At 52.1% G+C, this 12,756-nt stretch overlaps 1 protein-coding gene across 2 annotated transcripts in view; it reads left to right on the forward strand.

The window, feature by feature from the left end:
- The window catches only part of CFAP100 (cilia and flagella associated protein 100), a 41,141-nt gene that overhangs the window by 11,442 nt on the left and 16,943 nt on the right, over window positions 1-12,756 (forward strand). Inside the window, exons 3-9 of one of the 2 annotated variants that reach the window (XM_025376666.1) lie at window positions 1,297-1,377; window positions 8,181-8,275; window positions 10,422-10,614; window positions 11,312-11,379; window positions 11,465-11,628; window positions 11,941-12,021; window positions 12,503-12,684. In XM_025376666.1, the coding sequence (XP_025232451.1) occupies window positions 1,297-1,377; window positions 8,181-8,275; window positions 10,422-10,614; window positions 11,312-11,379; window positions 11,465-11,628; window positions 11,941-12,021; window positions 12,503-12,684 (864 nt within the window). Of the gene's footprint in view, window positions 1-1,296; window positions 1,378-8,180; window positions 8,276-10,421; window positions 10,615-11,308; window positions 11,380-11,464; window positions 11,629-11,940; window positions 12,022-12,502; window positions 12,685-12,756 lie in introns of both variants that reach the window. The other variant, XM_025376665.1, reaches the window with a different exon arrangement.

Raw genomic sequence — 12,756 nt, forward strand, 5'->3', positions numbered from 1 at the left:
TCAAGTGATCCTCCCCCTCAGCTTCCCTAGTAACTGGGACCTCATCTAGATCCGTTGCTTTTTCATTTCTAATAGCCTTTTGGTTTGTGTGGTTTGGGTTTTGGTCTATTTAAATAACAGTGGTATCTTCTGATGTATATGATATGGTTAATTAAATTCTACCTGGAAATCTAATCACATGCCCACTAAGAGAGTTAGAGGACAATCATGGTTCAGCAGCCGAGCCCCTGAGTTCTCCCAAGCCTCACCCCTCCCAACCGCCTCTGCCTCCCCGACTATACATTATGGATTCTGCGTGGCCCTGAAGCCCTCTGAGTTTCAGCCTAGGCCTGGCCTTCCCACCTGTCCCACAAGACTCCCGCCATCTTCCTCACTCTTCCCTCACCCCATGACCATCTGCTTAGGGCCTGGGCCTTGGTATCAGAGCCCCACCTCAAGAGAAGCCCTGTCTTCCTGCTCACTGTTTCACTCGGGGACCACACAGCCCCTCCCCCATCCCACCCCAGGAGGACTGGCACCCTGAGCAGCCCACCAGAGACCATGTTCTGGCAGTCCCTGTCCCTCAGGCACTGACCAGGATCTCCAAGCTACAGAGGATTCCTGGGTGGGAATGGAGGAGGTGTCAGGCCACATGCCTCCTTCCCTATGGGTATTGGTTGAAGAGAACTGCAAGGCATTGGGGACCCAGCAGTAACACCTGAGTAGTCACCTGAAGAAGCAGGGTGCTGGGGAGCCCACCCCGGACGGGGAGGAGACTGGCTGGCCTTGGGGAGAAAATCGGCTGTAGCTTCCAGGCAGCACAACTCCAGTTTCCTAGCTTGGTCAGAAGGGCCACTCCTCACAGTGGGATAGGGGTGGGAGCTCCCTGAGGAGGTGGGGTCTTAGGGTCCTCCATCCAAGTCCTGCAGGAAGCCCCTGGGAGGCAAGGCACTGGCCAAGCCAGGGTCAGAGGCTTGGGGTCATTGTCCTCCCTGGGTCCCAGTATGTCCATCTGTAAAACAGCCTTGCACTGCTACTCTTAAGGCACACGCTGAAGGATGGGAAAGGGGAGGCACAAAACATCTGTGCACCAGGCACAGGTGCTAGGGAATTCCCAGGCTATTTTCTTGCACAATTCTCACAACTTCCCAGCAAAGTCAGTGTGATCGTCTGGGACCTAGAGCCCTCAGTCTCACAGGGGAGGGAGCTGACGCTGAACCCTTGTGTGTCTGAGACATTCCCCACCTCAGGCTGTGTTCAAAGTTCTCATGGGCCAGGGGAGTCACTGCTGCGGCCCTCACTTTTGTGTCTCCTCAGAGAACAGCCTGGAATCCATGAACATCAGCTCTTCCTCAAGCGCTGAAGAAAACCCAAAGAAACAGGCAAAAAAACCCAAAGGTAACCTTCAAGCTGGGAGGCTAAAGTCCAAGTTGGCAGGAGGCAACTCCTCTCCCTCTGCCCCCAGACCCCCTCAGACCAGGTCTTGAGAGCTAAGGGCAGAAGGAAATGCTTCTCTTTCCATTAGGAATTGGATTACAGAGACTTGAAATAACAGGCACGTAAACAAAGTAAGACTTATTGCTCCCTCTATTAATGAGAAATGTGGGAGGGAGTGCAGGCTTTCCTGAGGCTCCATAAACAGCCGTTCCATAAAACCTTTCAGGTGACCAAGTCCCCAAGTCTCTCTGCTCCAACAGAAAGGAATTAGGGCTTTCAACCACAAGATTGTCTCATGCTCACAAAATGGCTGCTGCAGCTCCAGCCTCAGCACATCTGATTCCAGGCAGAGAAAGGAACAAAGGGAAGGGCAAAACTACCCTCCAGCCAACTTAGCCTTCTAGGGGAAAGGATTCTTCCCCAAAGTCCCAAGCAGCAATGTCTTCCCACATTCCAGCAGCTAAATTTGCCATACGGCCATCAGGATCTACAAGGAGGGCACACTGCTGCCACCGTTAGGAGGAAGGAGGGCAGGCAGCTAGCTAGCTGCATGTACCTCACCCTGGTAGCCCTGCACAGGGCATCGCCACCTCCTGCACTGTGGCTCCGACCTCCCTTGCCTGGACTCCCTGCTGCTTCCCCTCTGCCCCTGAGCTAACAGACCAGTCTGGTCCTTCTGCTGAGGTCTGCAGGTGTGAGCGTTTCTCCCAGCCTGTGCTCCATGGCCCAGGCTCCCACCCCTCTCCCCACCACATTTCCTCTCTTTTATTATTATGGAATTATAAAATGAAAATTCAAACATGTCCAGATGTAGAGATTGGAGCCAGCGAGCCTCACAGGCCCACCACCAGGTTCTGCCACTGACTCAAATGTGCCCATTTGCTTCCTCTGTCCTTTCCCTCTTTTTCTTTGCCAGGATATTTTAAAGTAAAATCCAGACATGTCATTTCCTCCACCTCAGTGTGCACTTCTCAACAATAGGGGTGTTCCGCACAAACCCAAGCACCATCACCACACCTGACAAAGTGAACCAGCCCAACCCACGGTCAGACTGGCCCAGTTATCTCAGAAACATCTTCTGTAGAAGATTCGTTCTAATCAGGATTCAAAGGAGACCTGAGCTCCTTCAGTCTCTGTGAATCTAGCAGCCCATTCCATGGCCCATCCCATCACTCTCGGGCCTTTGACTTGTTGAGCAGTGGTGTCACCTCTCCTGCAGCAGGGCCCAGTGTCCCCATTCTGCATTTGTGTGTCTGCTTCCTGATGCTGGCACTGGGACTGCTTCTCTGTGCCCATCCTTCCTGCTCTTGGACATTAGCCCCAGGTGCTTGACTAGATCCTGGCTCCCCTTGGTCACCAGGCTCTTCTCATGGGCAGACGGAGCACCTGCATCTGCTGTGGATGCAGAGGCACGGGAGGGAGAGAGCCCTGGGGGTGAGCACCTGACCCTCCGCACAAACTATCACGGCAGCCATTCACCTAGTCACCCATCTATCCCTTTGTTTTTTTTGAGACACGGTCTCACTGTCACCCAGGCTGTGGTGCAGTGGTTCGATCACAGCTCACTGCAGCCTCAACCTCCTGGGTTCAAGCGATCCTCCTGCTTCAGCCTGCCGGGTAGCTGGGACAACAGGTGCACACCACCACACCTGGCTCATTTATGTATTTTTTGTAGACAGGGTTTCACCATATTGCTTTGGCTGGTCTCAAACTCCTGGGCTCAATTAGTGCTTTGGCCTCGGCCTCCCAAAGTGCTAGGATTATAGGCATGAGCTACAGCACCTGGCCCAGTTTGTGAGTTTTGACAAATGTGTACAATGTGTTTCCTCCACCCTATGAAGATCTAGACCATTTCCATCTCCCCAGAAATTATCCTTCCCGGAGAGACAGCCACTCTTCAGCTATCCCCACCAAACCACTGGCTCTCCTCTCCAGCCTCCTGTAAATGGAATCACACACTCTCTAGCCTTTCAGTTTCAGCTTTCGCTCAATATCCGGTCTGTGAGAGGCATCCACATTGCTGCACCTAGCCAGAATCCCTTCTGTGCATATGCCAAGCATTTATTCTTTCTATTGCTGGTGAACATTTGGGTTGTTTCCAGTTTTTACAAATAATGCTGCTATGAAGTCTTGTACATGTCACTTTGGGGATATAAGCACTTGCATCTCCTGGGTACACACCCAAGAGTGGAATTGCTGGTTGTGTGTTTAACTTTAGTGGATAAATGAAGTTTTCCAGAAGGACTGTACCAATTCCCAGTCCCACCAACAGGCATACGACTTCCAGTTGCTCTGTGTCCTCTCCAACTTGGGACACTGTTGATCCTTTTAATATGACTTTGTCCTCTGGGTATATGTTAGTATCTCATATTTCCTGGTAACCCAGGAGGGCCATTCCCTTTTCACATGGTTCTGGGTCATTTGATGATTCTGTGTGGGGACGTACCTGTTTCCATCTTCTGCCCACTTGTCTGTTGCACTGCCTGTTTATTTTAATGACTTATCGGAGCTCTTTACTGGGTAGAAGTCACTTGCTAGTTCTAAGGATGACAGATATATTCTCCCACTCCTGGAACTGCCTTTTACTCTCTGCGCAGTGCTAAAAGGAACCAATAAAAAGTTCCTGGCTGGGCACAGTGGCTCACCCCTGTAATCCCAGAACTTTGGGAGGCCGAAGCAGGTGGATTACCTAGGATCAGGAGTTTGAGATCAGCCTGAACAATACGATGAAACCTCGTCTCTACTAAAACTATAAAAATTAGCTGGGTGTGGTGGTGGGCACCTGTAGTCCCAGCTACTCAGGAGGCTGAGACAGGAGAATTGCTTGAACTCAGGAGGCGGAGGTTGCAGTGGGCCAAGATCATGCTACTGCACTCCAGCCTGGGCAAAAGAACAAGACGCCATCTCAAAAAAAAAAAAAGTTCCTAATTTTAGTGTAGTTCAGTTTCACATAGCTCAATCGTTTCTTCGTTATGGCTTTTAGTGTCTTATTTTAAAACTCTTTAGTGACCCCCAAGGTCATGATATCCTCTGATTGTGTCTTCTACAACTTTTAGTTTTACTTTCACAATAAGACCTACAAACCACATCTTAATTGACCTAATTGTAACCATTTCATTTGTAGATTCCTTTGGGTTTTCTACTAAACAATCGTGCCACCTTGAATGGCATTATTTTCTCTTCCTTTGTGATCCTTATACCTTCTCTGCCTTTCTTTTTTTCTTTTTGAAACAGGGTCTCACTCTGCCACCCAGGCTGGAGTGCAGTGGTGCCATTTCGGCTCACTGCAGCCTTGACCTCCTGGGTTCAAGTGATCCTCCCACTCAGCCTCCCAAAGTGCTGGCATTCCAGGCATGAGTCACCATGTCCAACTTTTTATTCCTTTTTCTTGAATCACTCCCCCAGTGAGGACCCTCATTTTAATGCAGAATAGCAATGTCAAGACCAGGCATCCTTGCCTTGCTCCTGGTCTGATCCTACATGGGTGGAGGGACATTCAGTATCTCATCTGAAGGTTTCTTGTAGATATATGTATTTATTTCCTATTGCTGCTGTGACAAATCACCACAAACTCAAAGGCTTAGAACAGCACAAATAGCTCATCTTACAGTTCTGGAAGTCAGAAGTCCTGTAGGACTAAACCAAAGCATTGGCAGGGCTGCCTTCCTCCTGGAGGCTGGGAGAAAAACCCATCTTCCTGCCTTTTCCAACCTCTAGGCGTGGCCGCCCGCATCGCTTGGCTCAAGCCTCTCACTCTGTCTTCAAAGGTAGCAGCACAGTTTGTTGAGAGTTTTTATCATAAAGGAATGCTGAATATTGTCGAATGCTTTTTCTGCATCTTTTGATATGATCATGTAGTTTTTGTTTTTAATTCTGTTTACGTGATGTATCACATATATTGAGTTGTGTATGCTGAACCATGTCCACATCCCTGGGATGGAACGCACTTGATCATGATGAATTATATTTCTGATGTGCTGCTGGATTCAGTTAGCTAATGTTTTGTTGAGGATTTTTGCATCTATGTTCGTCAGGGAAATTGATCTGTAGTTTTTTGTTTTGTTTTGTTTTGTTTTGTCCTTTCCTGGTTTTGGTATCAGGGTGATACTGGTTTGATTCTATGAACATCTCTTCTTTCTCAATATTTTGGAATAGTTTTAGTAGGATTGGTACCAATCTTTCTTTGAATGTCTGGTAGAATTCAGCTGTGAATCCGTCTGCTTTTGGGCTTTTTTTTGTTGGCAATTTTTAAATTATGGATTCAATCTCACTACTTGTTACTGGTCTGTTCATGGTTTCTATTTCTTCCTGATTTAATCTGGGAGAGTTGTATGTTTCCAGGAATTTACCAGTTTCCTCTAGGTTTTCTGTTTGTGCACATACATGTTCGTAGTAGTCTTGAATGATCTTTTGTATTTCTGTGGTGGTGGATGAATATCTCCAGTTTCATTTCTAATTGAGTTTATTTCGATTTTCTCTCTTCTTCTCTTGGTTAATCTGGCAAGTGGTCTAAACCAATTTCATTTTCTTCAAAGAACCAGGTTTTTGTTTCATTTATCCTTTGTATTTCCTTTGTTTCCATTTCATTTAGTTCTGGTCTGATATTTGCTATTTCTTTTCTGCTGGGTTTGGATTTAGTTTGTTCTTGTTTCTCTAGTTCCTTGAGGTGTGGCATGAGGCTGTCAGTTTGCGCTCTCTCAGACTTTCTGATGCAGGCATTTAACACTATGAACTTGCCTCTTGGGACTGCTTTTCTGTGTCCCGGAGGTTTTGATAACTTATCTCATTATTATTCAATTCAAAGAATTTTTAAATTTCCATTTTGATTTCCTTGTTAACCCAGATGTCATTCAAGAGCAGATTATTTATTTCCATGTGTTTCTATCACACTACTCCACCTTGGCTTCTCTTCCTGCACTCCTCGTTCTGCCCCAACCCTCCTGCCTCCCAATTACAAGGACCCCCGTGGTTACACTGGGCCCACCCGGACACGCCAGGACACCTCAGGATCCTTAGCTCAATCACATCTGCAAAGGCCCTTTCGCCACAGAAGGTGACACTATCACAGGTTTGGGGATTAGGACACGGGCATCTTTGGGGGCTGTTACTCAGCCAAAGCATAATACCCTTTATCAGATTTGGGGGTTCCCTTCTATTCCTAGTTGCTAAGAGTTTTATTCAAAAATAAGCTTTGAATTGTATCAAATAATTTTACTGCATCTCTTGAAATGATTGTATCATTTCCTGTTTTATTCTGTTAATGGAAGGTATTACATTGATTGGCTTAAAAACATTCAACCACCTCTGCATTTTTGGAATGATTCGCCTCAAATGACTGCCATTTTGGGGGCGGGCTCATCTTCACCTAAACACGTCAATCATCTTCACATGAATTCTGACCACTGCTAAGTCACCAGACTGCAGGTGCAGTGCCTGACTTCTTAAGCCAGTCTCCCCATAGCTACTTACAGTTATGGGACCTTGGCAGAGTATCTGACTGCTCCAAGCCTCAGTTCCTCACAGGTAAAATGGAAGTAACCATAATTTCCACCTCCTTGGGTGGTCAGGAACATTAAATCATGGAAAGTCCCCAGTCTGGCCCATGGCAAGTGCTGGGTGCTTCCTAGCTATCCATTTGCTTTTGTGATGGGGACATGGGATGGGCCACCCATATGTGCTCATCGCCAGTTTGGGAGCATAAAGAATTTTACTTCTCTGCCCCTGTGATCAAGCACCAGGTCCCACGATTCCTAATTGCGGGCAAACACCTCTTCCCTGGTTGAGTTGCTGGACAGGAGCAGGGAGCAAGAGCAAGTGCAGATTGGGAAGGTGAAGCAAGTGCCTGGCAGTTCCTCCACCAGCTGCCTGTGTCCCAGTGTCTGCCACCCAGAGCCTTGGAGCCTCACACTGTTCTCCACGCCCTTGTCCTGGCAGCTGTGCCAGGCTGCACCTCCTCACCCCATCCCACCTGCCTGCCCTCTCCCAGAGCTTCCTAACAACTTCTGTGACACCAGAGCCACCCTCCCTGTCTTCCAGAGCCATACTGGAGTTTTACATTTGTTTTCTAACGTTTCTGCGGGGTTGGTGTTGGGCTGGCGGGGAAGGCAGCCCATGTGCTCAGTTTACCCTCTCCACCTGACTTCTTGGCTGCCTGAGGCTCACAGGGAGGCCGCTGGCATCAGCTCCGTCTCCGAATTGCAGTCAGTGTGTAGAATTATGAGTGGGACGAGAGTCCACCCTGCAAAGCAAACCTTCACAAGCCCCTCTCTGGGCCTCTGGTCCCTCCCCAGGTCTGAAGTACTTTGTTCTTGGCCTTCCCTGGGAGGACTGAGAGGCCTGAAAAGACAGATGCAAGTTCACCTGGAGGCCCACAGCAAGGGCCGTGAGTTCAGTGTCAGCAGACCCTGGTCACCAGGCCCATCACTGACAAACAGCAGGCTCAGCCTCCCTCCTCCATAAGGGAGACTCCAGAGGCCTGCAGTGAGGGCTGACTGAAGGCAGATGTGTGAGACAAGGCTGTGCTCACCAGCTCTCTTTCAGGCGCCAGGGACAGAAGCCCAACTTAAACCAGGTTAAACTACAGAGGTGCCTTTATGGAGCTGGAAGGTCCAGGGTTGGACTTTAAGCACAGCTAGATCCAGGAGAACCTTCCCACTCACTCATGCTTTTCCATGCTGGGCTGGGTGGGCAGTGGGGCCCCGGAGACACAGACCACCGCCTGGAAGAGCTGGCTCGCCTTTCCAGCGAGGTGTCTCCCTTTCCAGAGCATGGTCCTGACCCTTCGGCGAATCCTTTCCACTTGTCTGGGGATGTGGATTTCTTCTTGCTCAGAGATCAGGAGCGGAATAAGGCTCTCTCCGTGAGTATCCAGGACAGACGCCAGCACCTCCAGGAGCTTCCCTGCTCCCACTGCTTCCTGGAGTGGCCACATTGCCCTTCTCGGAGGAGCACTTTCCTCAGGTCCTTCTCATTCCAGAATAGTCAATGGCTCATCACTTCCTACAAAATCAGCTGGAAACTCTCCTTGGCTCTCAGGACTCACAGTGTCCCACCCGTCTTCCCCTGTCTGTCACCACTCTTCTTGGGTCTCAGTCAGATAGACTTCTTGGGCTGCCGTGGCAACAGCCTCAGCCACCTCACCGCCACTTCCAATGCCACCTACATGAAACACCATCCCCTCCTGATACTCTCTGGGTCCTCCAAGGCCCAGCTCAGCCCTCATAGGCCCTCTCCCATCCCACAGGCACCCCCTATGCTCAGGCCTTGTGCCCTTCCTCTGGCTGGACTCCTGCAGGTCAGATCCGCACAGAGTCACCCATGGCACGCATACACATGCTCCCCCAGGTGCCTAGGGTCCCTGGACCAGCGCCGACCCCACTCTTGCCCCATCTTCACCCCAGCCTGTCCTCTTGCTTTCCCAGCCCTGACAGCTATGAGCCCGGAGTGGGGACAGCCCACTCTTGCTGCCTTGGGCACCTAGCCCTGCCCCACATGCCAGGCATGGCAGCCTTCCCAGGGTCGCACCTGGGCTGCCCCACAGCCTCCATCCACCTCCCCCTGACTCAGGGCTCAGCGTCTCAGGGATTCCTCACAGCCGTGGTTCCCAAGGCAGCAACAGCTACACTGGCATCTGCAGGGCATGGGTGGAGATGTACAGGCTTCAGCCTGCCCAGGCCTCCACATCAGAAACCAGGGCTGAGCCTGTGGGCTGTGATTCCTAGACTGACTGAGACCCAGAGATTCTCTGACCCACGCCTTGGCTACCTACTGTATCTTCTCCAATGAGGCACTCGGTTTTCCTCTACACTCAAGCCCAGCCCTAGCTCAGTACCTCCCCCGCCTTCCACTAAGAGTCTCATCCAACACACTCTCTCCACCACACCAAACAGGGTCACCAAACGCCATATTCACCCATGCAATAGGGTCAACGAACCGCAACCTCACTGACCCAACAGGGTCACCAAACCATACCCTCCCCCATCCAGCAGGGTACCCCACTCACAACCTCCCCTACCCAGCAGGTTCTCCCACTTATACCCTTCCCCACCCAGCAGGGTCTGACACTCACCGCCACCACCTCCCACTCCCGACAGGGTTCCCCTCAGTCTGGCCCTGCCCTCAGTCAGCTGCCCAATGTCTTCTAAAGGCCACCTTGTACCCTGAGGATCTAGTAGGTGACATTCTCCTGACTGCAGTGATGGGGACGTGCACTCCAGGGGCCTCAGGCTGGACCCATTTGCCTGGGTTCTTAGATGCCATTTGTGTACCTGGTAGGTCCCAGCAGGAAACAGAAGTGACCCTAGAAAGTCCATATGAAGAGACTCCCGGGCCGGTGCAGAAAAGTGGGAGAGGGTGTGGAGCTGGCAGGGGATATCCCTACCGTGAGAACCGGATGGCAAAAGGGACACAGGGCAGGGTGGGGATGTGGGGAGGTGAGTCCAGCCTTCCCCCTCCTCCAAGGGTTTTTTCCCAAGGGAGGGCTGGCTCGAAGCCACCCCCAGGCCGCACAGGAGCTGGAGTGGGGTGGAGAGCAGGTGGAGATGGCCACCAACGGTGACCTTCCAGCTAGGCTACACCCACTACACAGCCGTAGTCTTCGGGAACCCCAGAGCCTCTAGGTTCCCTGCCCTGGGCTGGTCATCAAAATATACGACTCTTACTTAAATGTGGATTTCGGATAAAATGAGACATCATCTTTTCGGGTGAGCGTGTCCCCTCTGTGGGTCTGGAGTACTCATTCGACCGGGCAGCCTGTGTTTGACCAGGGGACCCTGACTGGCGCCCTTCTCAGGGGCAACTGGCCTCCCCAACAGTTGCCCTGCCTGCTTGGCTGTCAGCCCGGGGCTGCTGTGTTCAGGCCCCCGTGTCCCCGCGCTGCGTAGCTCCACGGGCATCCTCCCGCGCTCGCGCGCAAACCCGCGTCTCGGGCCTCAGGCCCGCGCGCCCCTAGGAGTGGACGCGGGTGGGGAGCCTGGGCCCCGCCTGACTTGGCCCGACGCCCCCAGGAGCGGCAGCAGCAGAAGACGATGCGAGTGCACGAGAAGATGACCTACTCCTCCAAAGTGTTGGCTAAGCACACCAGCTTGCGACGGCAGCTGCAGCTGGAGGATAAGCAGGAGGACCTGGAGGCGCGCACCGAGGCAGACCATCTGCGCGCCTTCCGCGACTACAATACCTGGAAGCTCACCTTGACCAAAGGTGCGTCCCCTCCGGCGCGGGGGAACCTGGGCCAGTGGCGCCCCACATCCGCAGCGCATGGGGCGCTTGGAACCTCGGTGCCACTCGTCTTGCACAGATGGGAAGTGCTTTGGAAAGGCCCGCCTTTTCTGTGTTTGGCCCCTCCAGGGGGGTCCCAAAGCTCTATTCCAGGACTGCAAGCCTAAAAGCTTTTCAATCCTAATAGGATAGTTCCCCACCTTATCCTTGGTTTCTCTTTCCTTGGCATCAGTTGCCGGAGCTGAAAGTAGGTGAGTACAATACAGTAAGATATTTTGCGAAAGAGACAATTTGCCTAACTTTTATTACAGCATATTGTTATAATTGTTCTATTTTTATGAGTCGTTATTATCTCTGACTGTGCCTAATTCATAGATCTAATATAACTCCATCACAGGTAGCTATGTGTGGGAAAAACTTAAGAGAGGCGCAAGTCAGACACAGTAAGGACTTCCCACCTGGCCGGACTCTGGCCATGGAGAATGTAACATTTCAGGCAGAGCCTTCTCTCTTTGTGGAGACAGAGGACAAGAACACTCCCTTCCATGGTCCCGGTAATCACCTGGGCGTGGATGCAAAGCAGTGCCCAGCAGCCAGCGGAAGGCTTCTCTGCAGACCTGCCAGGCCCCTCCTCAGCCTGGGCTTCTCGCCCCTGCTCACCTCCCTCTTCTTCCAGCAGAAAAGAATGTGGAGCCTGAGAACATGTGTGGCTACCTTAAGCAGAAGCGGCAAATGTTCCTCCTCCAGGTAAGTCCCGCAGCCCCCAGCTCGAGGGATGCCAGCAGGGGCTGGCCTGGGCCAGGCACCATGACCCCACTCTACTGGCCCCCAGTATACCCTGGATTGCAAACGGAGAGAGATCCAGCGGCTGGAGACACTGGCCACCAAAGAGGAGGCCAGGCTGCAGCAGGCCGAGAAGTCCCTGGCGAAGGATGCCGCCTTGTTCGACGAGTTCCTCAGGGAGAACGACTGCAGCTCCGTACAGGCCATGAAAGCGTGAGCCTGCAGGCCCGAGGGGCTGGCTGGGCAATGCTGAACCCCCATTGTCCCTGAGCCTGTGCACACCCACTCATCCATCCCCTCACCCAGCCTCTGCCCCCAGCCCCTACAACACTTCTGGAAGCACCAGGGCTGGTCGGGAGCCAAGAGCAGGGGATACTACAGGCAAAAGGATTAACTCTGTGGCTCTCCAGCCCTGTCCGGAGCCGGGCACAACCCTGGGGCCTGTGGGTGGTGGGCTCACCCCTCTTTAATAGGCTGCCACTGGCCCCCTGCCCCCATCCCTCCTCCCCCACACCCAACTCCTAGGGCTGAGAAGGAGACCAAAGCCAAGATAGAGAAGATCCTTGAAATCCGGGACCTCACTACCCAGATTGTTAATATCAAAAGGTGAGGTCAGAGGGCATGCTGGCCATTGACTGGCCCACCTCCTGGTCCCTCAGTCATCTTGTCTGGCCAAAGGGAGCCTAGCGCCATGTGAACCTCATGGCTTTACCTCCCAGGGACTCAGTGCTTCCATAAGGCTGTTGCCCATTTATAGACAAGGGGAGTGAGACCAAGAGAGATTCAGTGACTCCCAAAGCTTCCACTTGGAGGCAGGCAGTTTGGCTCAAAGGCTCGCCCAGCTATAGCCTGAGAGAGGTGCGGTCTCCAGGGTGGAGAGGAACTTGCAAGTCACAAAAGGCTGTGACTCTGCTTGTTGCAGGGTGGGTGCCCATCTTCCAGCATGTGGCATTCCTACACCTTTTCTCAAGGAAAACAAGGAGCCCACACAGACTTGGCCAGGATGGAGGTGTGGCCCCGGCATGGGGACCTCACTGTGGCAGAGGCTGACCTCCTCTTTCCCACCCCCCACCCCACCCCGATGTAGTGAGATCTCCAGATTTGAAGACACTCTGCAGCATTACAAGGTCTACAAGGATTTCCTATACAAGCTGTCGCCCAAGGAGTGGCTTGAAGAACAGGAAAAGAAACACTTGTTTCTCAAAAACGCCAAGGAGATCTCCGAGGCTTCCAAAGACGGCAGTGTTAACGCCACACCAGGGGACAAAGGTAGCAGAAAAGAGAATGTGGGTTCCCATGTGGGCTCTGCCAGTGGCCCACTGAGACCCTGAGCCCAGCTGG

The sequence above is a fragment of the Theropithecus gelada genome, chromosome 2, assembly GCF_003255815.1.
Source record: "Theropithecus gelada isolate Dixy chromosome 2, Tgel_1.0, whole genome shotgun sequence".
NCBI lineage: Eukaryota > Metazoa > Chordata > Mammalia > Primates > Cercopithecidae > Theropithecus > Theropithecus gelada.